Source organism: Dermacentor variabilis, chromosome 3, assembly GCF_050947875.1.
Source record: "Dermacentor variabilis isolate Ectoservices chromosome 3, ASM5094787v1, whole genome shotgun sequence".
NCBI lineage: Eukaryota > Metazoa > Arthropoda > Arachnida > Ixodida > Ixodidae > Dermacentor > Dermacentor variabilis.
Window position 1 is genome coordinate 22,261,828 of NC_134570.1, and position 17,840 is coordinate 22,279,667.

Genomic DNA, 17,840 nt, shown 5'->3' on the forward strand with positions numbered 1-17,840 from the left:
GGAACATGATGCTGGCACGTGATTTAAGAGGCACGTTTGCAAGCAGCCACTTGTAATTCAACCGTTTTAACATCCGCCTCTGTGGAAGTTTCTATTTATTGTCTTGATGTTCCTTCGTGGAGGCAGTGAAATGTTATACTGAAATCGTGTATAAACGTGCCTCCTTATATTGGGGTTCTGAATACATGGCATTCTAAGGCCAAGAGGTTATAAAAGATGAAATACTATGTTATATTGAGAATTCTGTTATTTTGATGTTCATTATATCAAGGGTTAACCATATTACATTCGTGAAGCCTCTATGTTTGCTGTGGTACAGTACTGTAGCGCCATCCAGCATTCATTCAATCAGCCGGCTGTTGCCTTTTGAGACCTTAGTACACACCTTTCCACGACATAGAACACACATCAAAGGCCTTAAATGACAACAAAACCCCGCGCTAACAAAAAATATAATTCGTTATAACACGTGCACACATACAATATGACAAAATCACTTATGTGGACTTGCAAGGTGTGTTTTCTAGCATGGTCAAGCTAAGTTTATAACATATACATTTTTGTGGCACTTTCAGCAGAGCCAGCCATGAAAGAAAGAATACAGGTGCTTGTTCAGGGTCCATTTTATCGAGTGTTTACTCCTGACACAAACAATCTAAATTAATTAATTTCATGTGGATTCGGCAATGGCTAGGGTGCTTATATCTTATGAACAGCAAACAAAGAAAGGATAGGGACAGAGACAGGAAGAAAAAGAAGCACCAATTCCCACCTTGATGTTCATGTTGCAGACGCAGAGTGTGCAACTGGCGAAGTTGTGATCCCGGAACAGCTCAAGCAAGGAGTCGGACAATAGAAGGTTGACAAGAAGGGAATCGGCCTCAGGAGTTGGGGGCTCCGGGGGACCCCCCAAGCAAGGGCCACGGCCAGCAGGAAAGCCTCCCATTAATGCTGCCTGGTAGGGGGCCTGGCCCATCTCATAGCCCATAGCTGCACTGGGGCTGCCCATCATGGGACCAGGGTAGCAGGCCCGCTCTTCCATGCTCGGATGGTGACTGTGCGAAAGAGTATTGTTCACATTAGGATAGGATAGTTCCTTCAGAAAGATTTAAAAGTAGGGGTGTGCAAATATTTGAAAATTTCGAATATCACCGAATATTATATTTTTAATATTTGTACTCGATTCGAAAACTAGGTGCTAGAAAATTTCTGAATATTCAATTGTATACGAATATTCGAAACAAATCGAATATATTGCTTGCTGTGCAGGAGCAATCATAGTACTTAGAGTTTATATCTATCATCTAAGAAAGTTCGTGTGATTTCGTGCTCAATTTTGCGATAATTTCATACTGCTGGCAAAATTTCGCCTGTAGAACAAGCTTAGCCACTGGACGGCTAAGCTCTGCAGAAAAGCCAGCCTCTCAGTAGCAAAGGACTCGGTTCCACCCTTAATCTTGAGCTTATTACTTGACAGCAAATGTGATGAGTGACGACTGATACAGGGTCAAATGCCTCCGAGTTTACAGGAAATTGACGTGGCATAATAAGGCACAAGTTCACACAAACAGACAACTAGCAGAAATTATTCAATTTTCCAAAGCTAACATGAGCCAAATACGCAATCTTTTAATATACTGGCTTATAGTTTAATTTTTGTACCAATGGCAATGTAATTGCAATGTTCCAACATGTTAAAATAAACCAACTTGCTAATAAATACATGTGCATGTCATTATTCAATATTTGATGCTAGGTACTTGTATTCAATTCATATGAGAAAATTTTGATATTTGCACACCCTTATATAGTATAGGTACAACATAGCATAGAATGCATGGGCCGTGAAATCGGGTAAAACACTTCTGCAAAAGAATGAAGTTAGAGGCAACTTGATGCCATCTGACTGGACTTCATCCTTCCACGCTGCACACAGCAGCCAAGAGCACATCGGTATTCTCCTTAAACACATTATACATCAGTATATATTCATACATGTATACATGTATACACTAAAGACATAGATATGCATAACCATGTACATAAAGAGATACACAATAAGAATACTTGAAATGATACATCTAACACACGCCAAGACTTGCTCAGTTTCAAAAAACTTTTTAATATATAAACACCTGATTGAACTATTTGATATATGCTATGAAAGACATACAATGACCGTTCACTACTAGGGAATAAGCAAGAGCAACAAGAACAGAACGAACTACTGTTTAAATAACGGAAGTCTTCTTAGCGTTTCTTTGTATGAATGAATGAATTGGCAACTGTAGGCTGTTTCAACCATATCTGGGTGTAGGTTCAAAAGTTTACAGCTTGACATTGTATTGACTGCATGTCATATGTAGTTCTAGTTCTTGTCTATTGTGGGGAAGCGCGACACTCGCGCGTCCTCTGATATGTTTTTCCCGCATAGCGCGCCTCCTGTAATCCGGCTTCGCCGCGTGGCCTGCGTGATGCCCGCGGCGGTCGATGTGGTTGGGGCGCAGTGCGAGAGATGGCGTGAGTGTTGCGCTGCTAACGCCGCCTCACGGCAGGGTTACTTGGGGGCGCAGGAGAGAACAGGCTGTCTCTTTTCTGGCGGGTCGGCGAACAGCGTGGACGACCCGCGTGCCGCTGCCCCATGCTTCTGCGAGACCGCCTCGCGTGGCCGCCTTGGAATGCGCTACCGTTCGCGTGACAGTACGCGCCCGCGGAGCATTCGCAAGCCTGAAGCGAGTGAGTACGGAAGCCTCGTGGTTGGTCCGAATTTCTTATGTAAATAGCTTCTTCTATCTCTTTGACTCTGATGAAGTTGTGGCTCTGGGAGCCGGGTGGCCGTGGGCCACGGGTGCCACTACGGGCTGACTGGTATTGCGGCCTGGCACCGGGCGCTCTGACACCGTCTGGGATGGTGGGCGCCGTCAACTCGGATGCTGTGTGCTCCGAGCGGAGTAGGACCACCTCACAGAGCTGACATCTCGCGGCTGCCTGTTTTGCCCCCATTCTGGGTGTTGTTTTTGGATGCCGGTTGTTGTCAGGTAGCGACGCTTTAGGCCTAAGGCTTTACAAAGCTGCCTGTCGCACGTGGAGGGACGCAACCTGGTGGACCGTGGCGTTGAGGTGTTGCAATCTGCTTCCCTCATTCTATTTAGCCTCGCACGAATTAAAATTACTCGTTCGACTCAAGGAAGCAAGCTTCGTTCACATGAACTTAGCATCTGAGTAGCTGCCCGATATTTTGCTAGCCGAGTTGAACATCGTACCACGTGGGCGATGCGCATGCAGAATTCCTCTCCCTTGCACTACTTTAGTGTTTGCCGAGTGTGTTGAGTGTGCGCAGCATGATTGGAGTCACCCCTGGCTTGCTGTCACATGCACATCGTCTGCGCTACTGCCCCGGACTACGATCGAGTCACCCCGGGCGATGGTGATGCTGTGGCCAGTTCGGCGCAGCGACTTCGGCGGCCTCCTGCATCCAGCTCACAACCCTCGGCGGCGGAAAAAAGAACCGGCGGTCACCGACAGCTACGGCGGCTCTTTCCAGCAGGGCGTGTCGGCGCGAGCGACGCTTGCTCGTACCGACTACTGCATCGTCGTCTTTGGAGTCCTGGCCTGGAATCGTGCCGTCGAGTCAGAAAAGCTGCTGCTGTGACCGGCGGACGCCAGCGGTGTACCCAAGGACAGTCGGCTCGCATGCTATGGACAGCGTGTGGACATTTCCTCAGCGCGGCCACTGTTGCATGCACTACCTTGATGTTAGACCGTGTGACATGTTTCGCAGGAATATGTAGTGATTTAAGGTTGGGGGGATGTGGGGATGCGCGACTCTCGCGCGTCCCCTGACATGTTTTTCCCGCATGGTGCGTCTCCTGTAATCCGGCTTCGCCGCGTGACCTGCGCGATGTCCGCGGCGGTCGATGTGGTTGGGGCGCAGTGCGAGAGATGGCACGAGTGTCGTGCTGCTAATGCCGCCTCACGGCAGGGTTACTTGGGGGCGCAGGGGAGAACAGGCTGTATCTTTCCCGGCGGGTCGGCGAACAGCGTGGACGACCCGCGCGCCGCCGACCCATGCTTCTGCGAGATCGTCTCGCGCGGCCGCCTTGGAATGCGCCACCGTTGGCATGACCGTACGCGCGGACGACCAGGCGTTGGGATCCAGCATGGGGCGAACATATTCACTCACTATACGGTCGCGGTAAGTCGGACTTCTAGATTTGTCGCGCGCCCATCGGCATGTTTTGTGGATAGCAACTCGGCTAGCAGGCATTGATCTATGAAAGGTGCAATAAATGCCCTTGTGATTGTTTGCACTACTGTGTTGTCGTTCCTTTGTCCCAAGAGCACGGAGGAGAATCCCACACTATCTGTAACCTGCGTGCCTCTATGTAACCTGCGTGCCTCAATTTATAACCACACTATGGACATCTGTATGTTTTCAAAAATGCTGAATTGTTGTCTTTTATGTGTTTAAATATCCATGTTGCAAGACGTTCATGGTCTGCCTGATATACAGTCAGAATTTTGCTGCTTAGAAACTAAGAATGGGAGTCATCATAGTAACGTAAATTTTCTGTAAACCTGATGGCCTGATGACCTAAAATACAGCACCTTAATTTAGAAAAAATTATGGCGCAATACAATTGGCACTTAAACAATTCTGGACGTAAGCTTTTTACTTTATTGAAAAGGGCTATTGTTCTTGTTAAGTTATTTCTTAAGTGGGTTATGTGTGCAGTCCAATTCAGGTGCTCATCAAATTGCCATATTTACTCGCATAATGAACACGCTCGCATAATCGCCAAATTTGCTACTGTACAGTCCCACGATTGAATGACCGTGCTGTAGTTTTTCGGAGAGACTACAATCTTTGACTCTTCACACATGTCTAAAGCAAGCACACTTAATGCTCGACGCATCCTATCCGCCAGTGCTGCCGCAAAGGCACCTTGCAGATTCAAAAGAGAAAAAAATATGCAACTTGCTTTCTGCAACATATGCAGTTTACATACTCTTTGCTGAAGTAATAGGAGAGTTCCCATGCGGGATGCACAGGAGAGTTAAGTGAGGAAGGGGTGGCCGGCACTTGATAGGCAAAGCGGTCATATTTGGGCGTAGTGTCGAATTTGAATGTCTGCGGCTTGCTTTTCTACCTGCCTTGGGTTTCGGTGGGTGTCATGGCCCCTAAGAAGAGTTACAAGCCGTCTGCGGGACCCAGAGTTTATCTCATCACAAAATGGAAACGCTGATCAGGCACCGATAAACTTTGACATGTCGATGAGCAGGGCGGCCGAGAAGGGAGATGCACACAGCGCACTTGTCAAAATAGGTGTGTGCTTCAATGTGATGCTTGTATTAACGGAAGACCGCCGGAAGATGAGGACAAGCTGGGGTGCGTGACTGGCCTAGGCCGCGCCGACTTCGCGCGGCTCAAGCGTTGGTTCTTTATTCTATGGTGTAACTACTACGTGGATGAAGCAGCCAGCAACCTGAACGGCAGGTCTGGTGGTTCCGATGCGGAGTGAAGTTACGGTTTGCAAATGGTATACTGTATTTACTTGAATATAACGCAAACTTTTTGTCTGATAAAACAGGTCCAAAAATTGCATGGGCATTAGAATCCAGTATGAGCCTAAATCTGTGTTACCACATCACCATCGGCATTTAAAAATGGCCGCCTTGTAGGCGCTTTGAGCCTAGCTGCCATAGCTTCATCTATGTGCTGAAGTACATGTGCTTAGGCAATGCTTCCTTGGTCTTAGGTTAGTGCACCGTTAGGCTTAGGTAAATGCAACTACAAGTTAATGCATCCGAGCATATCTGTTCGCATTTTTGCAGATTGTCTTTATCACTTCTGCAGAGAAGAAGAGCAGAAAAAAATCCCTCGCCGTTGTAAACTGTCTTACGCTGATCCGTAGCGCTGGGACGAGATGAGCTGTGGGTGGCCTTGGCGTGAACGGAAGTTTCTTTGGTGCCGATGGCAGCCCATAATAACCAAGCGAAGCACGCTATTTACTTGATTCTAATGCGCAACATTTCCCGTGTGAGAGAGAGAGAGAGAAACGCCCTAGATTGTAACACACACCCACTTTCCATGACCTAAAAACAAAACAAAACAAAAAAAAAATCATTTACAGTACCGTGCACCTCATTCATTCATACAGAAATACAAATTTCTCATTTGGAAAAAACAAAAGATTTACTCCCAATGCACTAAAGTTGCGACAAATAAAAGAAGTCGCAGTTTCACCTGAAAGGCGAAGCATCGATTACAATAGCAAATTAGTAGACAGCTATACGAAAAGTCAGGATGGTAGTTTTATCGGCTGTGTAAACTTTTAAACATTCGCTGAATAGCTAAATCAACAAGCATGGTATCACGCGCGCACAAGCAAACATGTACACGTCTCACTCAATTAACGCGGAAACTCTTTAAATGCTGGAGTGAGGAAGTGCGGTAGCAGGAGTAAGGAAATTGATGTTTGCGCGGCTTCTCGCTTTGATGTGAACGAAGTGATGAGAACACAGCACGGTGCGCCTATATGCGTAGACTCTTGTCTCCGTCGCAGATTGCTTTCAAGATAGGGGCCGTGCGTGGCCAGGCTGCATGTAGCAGCTGCCAGTGTAGAATGCCTCTCCTGTTTGCGCCAGTTCTGCAACGCAAGCTTCGGGAACTCCGAACGCCCGTGATGCAGCCCGATTTCCGTCCGTTTCCGCACACGTGATCACTTTCCTCTTCATTGCGGCATTGTGATAAACTCGGCACTTCCATGCTGATAGAGCAAACACAGAAAACGGGAAGACAGACGGTGCACTAGCCTGAGCCAAAGGAAGCATTGCTTAAGCACACATATTACAGCACATGGAGAAAACTATGGCAGTTAGGTTTGAAGAGCGTACTAGGTGGCCATTTCGAAATGCCGATGGCGATACGGTAACGCAATTTTTGGGCCCGTTTTGTCGGAAAAAAGGTATGCGTTAGATTCGAGTAAATACAGTATACACCCTGAAGATAATCAGTAGAGCTCTCAGGTCATGCAAAAAGATAGGCAGATAAGCGTGCACAAGAAAGGGGACCGCTCAAGGTTGTAAAGGAAACTCGCCGGCAAACAGCTAAGGATGTTTCATGCTAACTCAAAACATTGTCGCCATCAGAGCTTGAATCTGCTTTGCTGTCATCTTCGGAATCATAACTCCAAGTCCTCATTACTAACTTGAAGTGTGGGTGCAGCAGTTTCGAGCACGACGCTTTTCTCGCGACGCAGCCGCACGGGATGACGCCATGAGAGCGACTTTCAATAACTGCTCAGAGACACCGGCAGAGCCCCTTGCCTGAATTTTACGAGAGAAGCGAAACCGAAACTCTTGCAAACTGGTTGAAAATGCCAGCTCCACATGTTGGACATATGGCAGACCTTCAGAAATACACTTTGGCGGAATAAAACGACTTGGACTCCAAACCAACGCTCACTCAACTCAACAAAATTAATTTTTTTTTCATTGGAATTCGTTTTTTCCAATAGCCTGATAATTCCGAATTTTTTACAGGCCTTTCCATGTATATAAATAAACAAACAAAATAAGCCAGTGACTGTACTGATTTGCTTAAAAGGATGCATTTCAATACAACTAAGTAAATTTATTTTACAGACTTTCGTTATATTGAGATTTAACTGTACTGTCCATCATTACCATGCTATCTGAATGTTTGCAGCACCACAGTTTTCTCTAGTAATTTTTATAGGAGACTCTATGGTGCCAACCATTTTTGGCAAACCTTCAGCATGACATGATGGCGATGCCAGCAAGGAAAGAGCGCGCCAAATCACTTAGGTCTAGGACACGTGCGTATAAGAAAGCAGAGCCATGGCAAATGGCACGGACCCTAATACCAGCAGAGGCTTAGCACATGCCAAGATGAGAACAAGCTCTCAGGAAGGGCACCAACAGACAGCTTTATCTTTTAAGCATGAGTATCACAGTTGCTTCTGAAGAAATGTTGCAAATAAAAACCCCTGTAGAAACTACCACGAACAGACTAGTAAACAATTATATTGACTAAACATCCCCCTTCAAAGAGCCTTTATTAGGTTGCTCAGTTGGCAGCGCAGCACTTTTTCATAGTTCCTGAAGCAAACAGCCGGCACATACACATGTGATGCAGGAACTACAGTAGACTCTCTCTAAAATAAACATTATTAAATCAAATTTTCGGATATGAGAAATAATGTGGGAACATTCAGTTGGTTTCCCATACAACCAATCGAATACAAATTTGCTCAACATGAACCGCTGATTTGGTTAAGCCGAACTTCCACAGTAGCCGCTAACATATGCTATACTGTACTTGGCAGAGCAAGAGACTAGGAGGTGGCTACTCTTCTAGCTACATAAGAAACAAATGGTGGTTCTGTGGACATACGCAGCTATGACAGCATCAGCAATCATGTGGAAACTTGCAGGGCTGATAGTTATAGTGACATTATTCCGGAGCGACAGGAACCAATGGGATTCAAATATGATAGAGCTGCTAATGCCATGAATGATTTGGTGCATGTTTTTAACATGAGGACAGTGAGGAATTTTGTAGCACACTAGGCAAAATGTCATCTTTTGTAATGGCACACATATTTGCACAGAGCTGTCAAAAACATTACTTATAAAGGGATATATTCCACCCTATAAATTCAATAAATAATCTGCTTACATTATTTACATCTCCTTTTTGAATTTATTTCTGCTTCATTTATTTTTCTTGGTCATGGATATTTGGATGCACCAGGAATATTAGATGCTGAGTTTTGCGGCTGACTTCTGCTAACTTCTGATAAACCAGATTTTCAAGGCCCCTTCAAGTTCATCTTCGTGGGAGCCCACTGTAAATGCCAGAATTGAAAGGACCAAGTCCTGACCTAGGGTGACGATCCAGGAGTCCCGGGTGGTGCAGGCCTCCTCCGCCCATGCGCATGAGGAAAGCAGCCTCCTGGGCAGAGCCAGGTGCACCGCCCACCAGATGTGGTGGGGGCACCGAAGGCGGCACCTGTTGCTGTTGCTGCTGCTGCTGCTGCTGTTGGTGTACAGCCGGGTGGTAGTGAGGAAGTGGGCGAGGTCCGGGAGGTGGCTGTGGAGGAGCCTGAGCTTGCTGTGGTGTGTGCTGCTGCCAGCAGGGCTTGTATGAAACCTCGAGAGGAGGCAGGGGTGCCAGCGCTGCACTGGGAAGCTGAGCCAGTGGAGCGTACCGTTGTGAGCTGACAAAGGTTTGCACCTTGGGAGTCTTGTACACGTACGACCAGTCCTGGCAAGTGAGCAAAAAGGAAATGAGAATCGGAATCACTTTATTATAACTTCACTTCATGAGTCTGCTGTTGGCACTGTGTCTATTTGTCTTCCTTGTCCTGTTTTCTGGGCTATTTTCGTTGTAATTTAGTTACATTTCAGTTAATTCCACCTTGCTGAGTCCAACGCAATTGACTCAATTATCCACAGGGCTGAATTAAAGAAAGGTGCATAAAGAACATCCAGGATCACCTCAGTAAATTATTTGGCTGAATTACCCTAATTCTAATGCACCCCTGATTTTAATGCCCACCCAACTTTTAAGAGGTCATACAAAACAATGTGCACCAAAGTCTAATGTGCACTCGATTTTATAACACAAAAATGCAGCAGCATGCGACTAATCATGGCAATTGGAAATAATACCGTATTTACACAATTGTAAGTTGACCACTTTTATTTTTTTTTTAATTTGAAAATCTGAAGTGGGGGGTCGACTTACAATTGAAACCAAAACATGGCACCGCCAAAAAAGCGAGAACGATGGGAGCTACAACATAGTTACAATTTTATGTTTGCTCTATGGCCCTACCCATAGCTTTTCGGTATCCCACGTGTTTGTTCGCTTTTCGGAAGGATTTTTCAACATTTTTTAGAGTTTTACAGTGCACACAACACTCACGAGGGGGTATCGATAGCTGATGGAAGCACCGCTGTTCCATTCGCGGCGGCACCCTCAGAACGAGATGCAGAGTCAAGCGTCTTTCCTTTCTTTAGATCACTATCACCATAGAATAAATACTGTCAATAGTCACTGTCAATAGAATAAATAACATACTTTCACCCTCAGAATCACCCTCAGAATGGCGGCGCTTGTGGGGAGCATCGGTGGTTCATGGAAGAGCAGACACCGCTCGCGGGTTTCTCTTTGCCTGTTGCGTTTAGCTTTCTCTATAGTTTGACGAAAGGCATTGGTTTGACGCGTTCCACTTGACTGCCGGCTACGTGCTTGCACGAAATTCTGCTCATTACGTGCTACTTCTATGCTTTCTCAGTCGTCATGAGTGCTCCAGGCCTATTAATCATTCGGCACTCGTTCACAGCAGCGTTCAAGAGGGCTGCCATCCTTTACGCCAAAGAAACAAATCACTGCGCAGCGGGCCGCAAGTTCGATGTTTCTGAATGGGTGGTGCAAGAGTGGCGACTGCAGCGAAGCAAAATTTTCACCTGTGACGGCAAGTGAGGAATTTCCCACGTGCCGAAGTCTGGACGCTTTCCGGAGCTGTAGGCTAAGCTTGCAGCGTATGTCGCTGAAATGTGCGATCGGTTCCTGCCAGTGAAGTGCGACATGGTCATGAAACAAGCCCGGATCTTCGCCTTTTAAGGACCTGCTCCGCCTTGAGTACGAGTAGCTGGCAGCAGAAGACCGCGAAATTACACCAACCGGACCTATCAAAAGAGCCTCCCTGACGGCTGCGTGTGGTTGGGTGCATTCGGCGTGGGCTGTTGTTCCACAAGATGACGTGGTGCGGTCGTTTGCCAAATGTGAAATTACGCGAGATGATGATGCGCTGTGGGACCATAGCAACGATGAAGATGGCAGCACTAGTGAAGATGAGTAGTCCAGTGACCATGTCAGCAACTAATAAATTTTTTTTATCGAATGCGCCTTCGGGTACGCTCTCTTTTTTTTTCCCTTGTCACGCGTTACGGGGGAGGGGTCGACTTACATTCAAGTCGACTTAGAATCGTGTAAATACGGTATGAATCTTGTAAGTTTACCTTCACACGATAAATATTTATTTACATTTATTGTTCACCGTATTTAATCTCATAACAGGTAGCCCTCCCTCAGCCCGTCCTCAAAAATAGCAGTGCAACGAACCTTAGCTCCATCAAAGCCAGGACTTGCACAGCTGCCATAGGGGTCTAATGTTCGATCTCCAGAGTCCCCCAGCAGCAAGTCTGTCCCGGTGCCAGGGCACGATGGGGATGGGGCAGCATTATGCTCCAGCGATGGTGGCGTGGGAAACATGCGTGTCAACTCTGCCGCTCCTGCATTGTAAAACCATTTCTCACAAACAATGTCATCATCATGTTTTTTCAGACTCTTTCCCTCTCGTGCCCTGCCATCCTCTACCTGCAACTAGAATGAAATGCAACTTCAAAGCCCTTGAAGACTTTGTCAATAAGGGCATGGAAGCAACATTTGCACAGCTGCAATTATTTTGCAACCTGCACACAAGGCAAAAGGTAAAGAATTAATAATAGAATCCCAATAATTTGAGGTGGTGTACTTCAAATTGGCAGGTAACTTGAACGCAGTCACCGTATCAAGCTTCTCAACACAGGAAAACAGACTTGCGTGCTCTTGCAGAGTCCAGCACGTCTCTGAACTCTATTGAGTACTGAGAAATAACTTGGGAAAGAAAACTTAAATAAAATTTAATTCTGGGGCAAGTGCCAGAACCACAATCCCACTCCGAACTTGTCTAAATGGGAGGGATAATGCCACCTTGGAAAATAACTACAGAGGTTCCACAGCTACTTTAATTCCACACAAGAAAAGCAGGAGGATACCTATAAAGAAAGGGGTCAGACAGGGAGACACAATCTCTCCAATGTTAGTCACTGCGTGCTTGGAAGAAGTATTTAGGCTATTAACCCTTTGAGGGTCAACGACAAATATACGGCACCGCGAACAAGTCCAAAAATGGTCAATGCCGTATATTTATGGTGCCGGCTGTAGATTTAAAAAGCGCGCCAATTTTCTAACTTTTTCTTTTCTGTCATGTGCTGCCACTATATGAGAATACAGGGACTTTTTTTCGTGCGCCTCTCTCTCTTGGTTTTCATTGCACGGCTTGTTTTAGCGCTAGTTCGCTCCTGCGTGTCTATATACTACAGCTCACGTACTGGCGCGTGCACGGGCGGGTCGCCGTGTGGGTTTTGTTCTGGCGCGCGGTTTCGGCTTTTTGCGCTTGCAGAACTGATGGCTATCTCGTTACTTACTAACCGCTAAAAAGGCAACCGTTTGTTTCTCGCTCGTTTAGTGCTCACAAGGGTGCGCACAGGAAGGATATGGCCATGCATGCGTTTCCGTTTCTTTCTTTTTTTTTTCTTTTTTATTTTTTTTGGGGGGAGGGGGGGGGGATAGACTTGCGAAAACTAATTGCCTCTGGTTGCCGATAAGATGAAGATTAGCGGAAGTTTGTCACATGTATTGCTTCTTTGATGGGCACACAACTGCACAGTTTTCCTGAGCGCGCACACCTACGCAGTTTGATTACGCTATGGATGTACATATTAGTGTAAAAGCACGAACATTTCAGTCTTGCGAAATATTCTTGGGTGCGCATTTTCAAAGCCTTGAACTATAACAATGCATCAAATTTTTTATTCTTATAAGTTTATTTCCTTTTTTATTGTTGTTATTCATGAATGAAGAGTAGATATATACCAAAGCAAAATATTTTTTTCGAAATAAGTCCCTAAGAAGAATTGGGATCTGCAATAATAAAAAAATTGACCCTGAGTGGTCGTATATGGCGAGGGGAAAAAAAAAAAGACCCTCAATGGTTTAAACTGGGAAGGCTTCGGAGTAAGGATCGACGGCGAATATCTCAGCAACCTTTGATTTGCCAATGACATTGTTCTACAGTAGAACCCCGCTGTTACGTTCCTCACTGCTGCGTTTTCCCGGCTGCTACGTCGTTTTCATCCGGTCCTGGCATGGCTTCCATAGGATGCAATGTATAAGGAACCCCGCTGTTACGTAGTAGCTGTGAAAACGTTCCCGCATGATGTGTCACAACCCGAACCCACCTGGGCTAAAGTGGGCAACGCGCTCCAACTGCCATTTTGGCATTTGACGAGTTTTGACCGGGCTTGGCTATGGAACTGGCTGCAAGAAGCCGCACGTCAGTTCAAGAGGCCGCCACTAGGTGGCCATTCATGAAAAATGCTCTCACTATCATCACTGTGATTACGGTCGCCGCATGGTTTGTTGGACGGGTCGACTCGCGGAGGAAGGAAACTCAGGAGAGGCCCTGACGTCACTCTTTGTGAAGCTATAGCTAAAGGGAAGCCGGAAGTTGGCGTTGCTCATGGCGTTGCTCCGCCTATCGGGCCAGCTCTCCTCTCTTGTTTACATTTCTCGCGAAACCACGCCGCGCTGCGCGCAACCGGGCTGCTCGGACGCGCGCGCTGCGCAGCAATACTAAACAATCGTTAGCACGTTAGCATGATTATGCCAAAGAGGGCAAAATTTCCCGCGCATATTCCTTCGTCCGTTGCCATTGCCGTGGTGCGGTGACGACGAGGAGCACGAGTCGCATGATGCGGGGAGTTACCAAATCCTAGCTTTGGAGAAGCCGTCGCGGCTCTGGACCTCCTCCGCAGGTACGCCGCACCTCACAGCGACGCTGACAGCAACGCGGCCTTCCAGGCTATTGAGAAATGTGCGGTGATTTCTAGCGAGCGAAAGAAATGGCAAGCCACCATTCTAGACTTTAATTTAAAGTTCTAAGTGCACTCTGTGGAAATAAATTGTCTATACAGTCGCCGACCGATTTTCCGGACTCCGAAAATTCGGACATGCCCGATTATTCGGTCAGCTTCGCGGCCCCGCCATTCTCCCCATAGACCATAATGTATAACAACTGCCGAAAGTTCGGACACCTTGCAACCTCTCGTCTGATTTTTTGGACACTCCTTGAGCCAACTCGATCGAGGGCATCATGCACCGACCCTGACCGGCGCATAGTTCGACTTGCTGAACGCCATTTTTGTTTTGAACAGAGCCTCCTTGCTGCCCCACGAAGTGGCGCTACTGGAAATCCCCGCTCATCGTCATCGTTTCTGCCAGGTTCGATAAAGTGGCCGTACAGCAGTTCAGGTTTCAGCTTAGTAAGCCATGTCAAGACAATCCAGCAGCTGATTTGTTTGTTTCGCGCACGACGCTGCGAGCAGGCCACGTTTTTTGTTTGTGCGACTGGTGTTGGCACGGTGGTGTTTTCTTTGTGTGCTGTGTCGAGGTTTCGGTGAACCAACGCGGCGTACGGAAACATCGCGTCAAGTGTCTAATGGCGCCAACAGTGCCTGCGCAGACTGCGCTGGGAAATGCTGGCAAGCGGGTGCCGGGAGGCCTAGGATTTGTCGCCTTCCGATGTGCTCCCTACTGACGCGGAAAATGTTCTGCCGAGACCTGCGCAGTGGTTGCATTGCGATTCGGGACACCGTCTCATTTGACAGTTTCACAGGTGCTGACACTGCTGTACTGACATGCACAGAACTCGACGACGGCGAGATCATTTCTCAGGTTTCTGCTGCACCGCCGGACGATGACGCACCATGTGCTACGCTGCCGTCGCATGCGGAGCATGCACAAGCAGTGACTGTGCTTTCAGCCGCCTATAGTGACTGTACGACCCTCTCCGAGATTCAGGCTTACCTGATTGCGCGTAAACGGAACAGCGTGCAACGGCGCACTCACGATTTCTTCAAGCCTACTGCCGAGCCCGAATAAGTGCGTGGAAATAAAGGATTTCATTTTTTTTTTCTTAATCTGCTTTTTCGGACACCTGTTTATTCGGACATTTCCGCAGTCCCTGTGAGGTCCGAATAAACGGTCGGCGACTGTAGTTGAAGCTGCACTTTTTTCATTCATATTCGGAGCTTTCCTTACTGTTACGTTTTCCTGGCTGTTACGTTTTTTTTCCTCGGTCCGGTGAAAAACGTATGAACAGGGTTCCACTGTATTCAGCAACAATGCAGACGACAACAACAAATGATTAGACAAATGATTACAACAAATGATTGAGGACCTTAAAGGGATACGGACACAAAAATTGGTGGGTGGTTTTCTGCGCCAGAACAAAATTTGAACTGTTAAAAATGACGAATACAACAAGCTGCTTAGAAAAAAAGAACGAGAAACACCTTTCTTTTGCGATTTTCTGTTGCGCCTTGCCTCCAAGCGGCCGCCGGGAGAAGCTGAAACTTTACGTCATGACACCCCCGCGTGCCCGCGGCCAAGGTCAGCCACAGCGAGCGCAGTCTTTCCGGAGTGTCGGTCCCTTGCAGCGTTTGTTTATCGCCGTCGGCTATGTTCGCACGTGGTCTGTCTGAAACATTATCCCCGTCAGCGCTCCATGCAGGTGGTGCATCTTACACGCGTGTTCGCACAGTCGTCGATCGGTATTGAAGCATTCTTCGTAGCGGAAGAAAATGCCCAGACATTACTGCGCCCACGGCTGTTATAACAGCATTATCGGTCGTGACACGCCGTCGCGCACGTCTCCCAGAGGCAAGGTGCGTGAACTTTGCATACGTGCCTGTCAACCACCACATCCAGCATGGAGACTTCTAAAAAATGGCTTCACTTGCGCGGACCACTTCGTCAACGATGCTTATGCGACCGGGCTAGCCCGGCTGTGCTCAAAAGCCTTGGCATGCCGCTTAAAAGGCTCCTGTTGAAGCAATACAATTCAAAGAGCGGGTGCTTAGTGACGCATTCGTAACTGTTAGCTGTGTTCGCCAACTTTTGTTGTTCTTGCAACAGACCCTCTCTCTTTCTGTATGCATGTAGCTGCAGCGGTGACCGCAGGAGTGCCTGTTGAAAGGGAAATTACCCTTTCATTGGCTGTGCAAGAACAGATATTCTCGGCTTGTGACAGAAATTGTTTACCCTGCGGATGCATGTGTTTATCACAAAACAAAATAGTCATGTTGTGTGCACTCTCGCTGCGTCTGATATTGAACGACAGCATACGAGCGCTCTTTTAATTGATCAAATATACAAAACACAGCCTGTGAATGAACGCCAGACAACAGCATACATGTGTAGTAATCTAAAATGCGCAGCACATTTATCTACATTGCCGTTTCACACGTTGCTTTTCAACCTCAAGCAAAAAATTACGGATTTTCATAGGTCTCTGCATAATCAAGCGTCGGGTTTCATGACTTGGTTGTTCGCGCAGCACTTCCCTATTGAATGTCACAGCTAAAGACTTTCCTTTGTCTATGGCCACAGAATCGATGTAGCTAAGTGATCTGGTCGACGGGTCCCTAGCGCAGCTGCCCATCTCAACGAGTTCAACCAGTAAATGGCTTCTAATGGCGTGAATGTGAAAGTAGCCGTAAACACAGGGCTATGAAACGGCTGGAAAATTCTACACATGCCATGCCTTGTCGCGTAAAAACGAAGTGTGCAGCGATCGAAAGCCGACAGCGTAGGTAAGCACAAAGCGACGAGCTACGCTACCTACGATTCAGCCGTAATAGCTCCCTTTCTGCCTCAACGCGGGTCACGAAACTAGGCATTTTGCATCCTACGTAACATAATTTTAGGAACTGCTGCTGCTGCACTTCAAGTTTACTAGAAAAAGAAATTAACATTTTGCTGGCCCGGACTGCCTGACCGACACGTTCAAGGCCGCCTGCTCTTCTTTGCCGCTTGACGCGGAAGGCTCGTAACCGTAAGCGATTATATTTCTTGCTAAGTTGGAACGGTCCTCATCTACAGACGTGTACTCATCGCTGGTAGAGGCACCAGAACCCGAATCCATGCTCGCGATTGCGGCGGCGGCGCACCTCGAATGACCGTGGCCAACACCCCAGTCGGATAGCCGGCTGGCTATCCGACTGGGGTGTCGTGACGTCACGCCTTCCAACTCGCTTGGGCCGGGCGGCGTTGCGCGCGCTCACAAAAACGCCAAAAATAAAGCCATCCGCTGAAAAATGAGCGCAGTGACTACTTTTTTTCGGTGTACTCGCACACTGAGGACTCATTTTCTGTATTATCGTAAAATGTTCAGATTTTGTGTCTGTATCCCTTTAACAGAGAGTGCAAGAGTGGGGTTGAAAATTAATACAGTCCCCGACCGTTTATTTGGACCTCACGGGGACTGCGGAAATGTCCGAATAAACAGCTGTCCGAAAAAAACAGATTAAGAAAAAAAAATGAAATCCTTTATTTCCACGCACTTATTCGGGCTCGGCAGTAGGCTTGAAGAAACCGTGAATGCGCTGTTGCACGCTGTTCCGTTTACGCGCAATCAGATATGCCTGAATCTCGGAGAGGGTCGTACGGTCACTATAGGCGGCTGAAAGCACAGTCACTGCTTGTACACATTCCGCATGCGACCGCAGCATAGCACATGGTGCGTCATCTTCCGACTCAAGAGTCATCGTCCAGCGGTGCAGCAGAAACCTGACGAATGATCTCGCCGTCATGCGAGAGTTCTGCGCATGTCAGTACAGCAGCGTGAGCACCTGTGAAACTGTCAAATGAGACTGTGTCCGGAACCACTGCACAGGTCTCGGCAGAACATTTGCGTGCACATCGGAAGGCGACAAATCCTCCCGGCACCCGCTTGCCGGCATTCCCCAGCGCAGTCTGCGCGGGCACTGTCGGCGCCATTAGAGACGTTTCCGTATGCCGCGTTGGATCACAGAAACCTCGACACAGCACACAAAGCAACCACCACCGTGCCGACACCAGTCACACAAACGAAAAAACGTAGCCTGCTCGCAGCGTCGTGCACGAAGAAACAAATCAGCTG

At 47.4% G+C, this 17,840-nt stretch overlaps 1 protein-coding gene across 4 annotated transcripts in view; it reads right to left on the minus strand.

Moving 5' to 3' along the window:
- The window catches only part of skd (mediator complex subunit skuld), a 161,282-nt gene that overhangs the window by 52,579 nt on the left and 90,863 nt on the right, over positions 1-17,840 (minus strand). For all 4 annotated transcript variants that reach the window (XM_075684473.1, XM_075684474.1, XM_075684472.1 and 1 more), the window contains 3 exons: positions 11,159-11,328; positions 8,910-9,292; positions 773-1,055 (listed from right to left, as the gene is read on the minus strand). In XM_075684473.1, the coding sequence (XP_075540588.1) occupies positions 773-1,055; positions 8,910-9,292; positions 11,159-11,328 (836 nt within the window). The remainder of the gene's footprint in view (positions 1-772; positions 1,056-8,909; positions 9,293-11,158; positions 11,329-17,840) is intronic.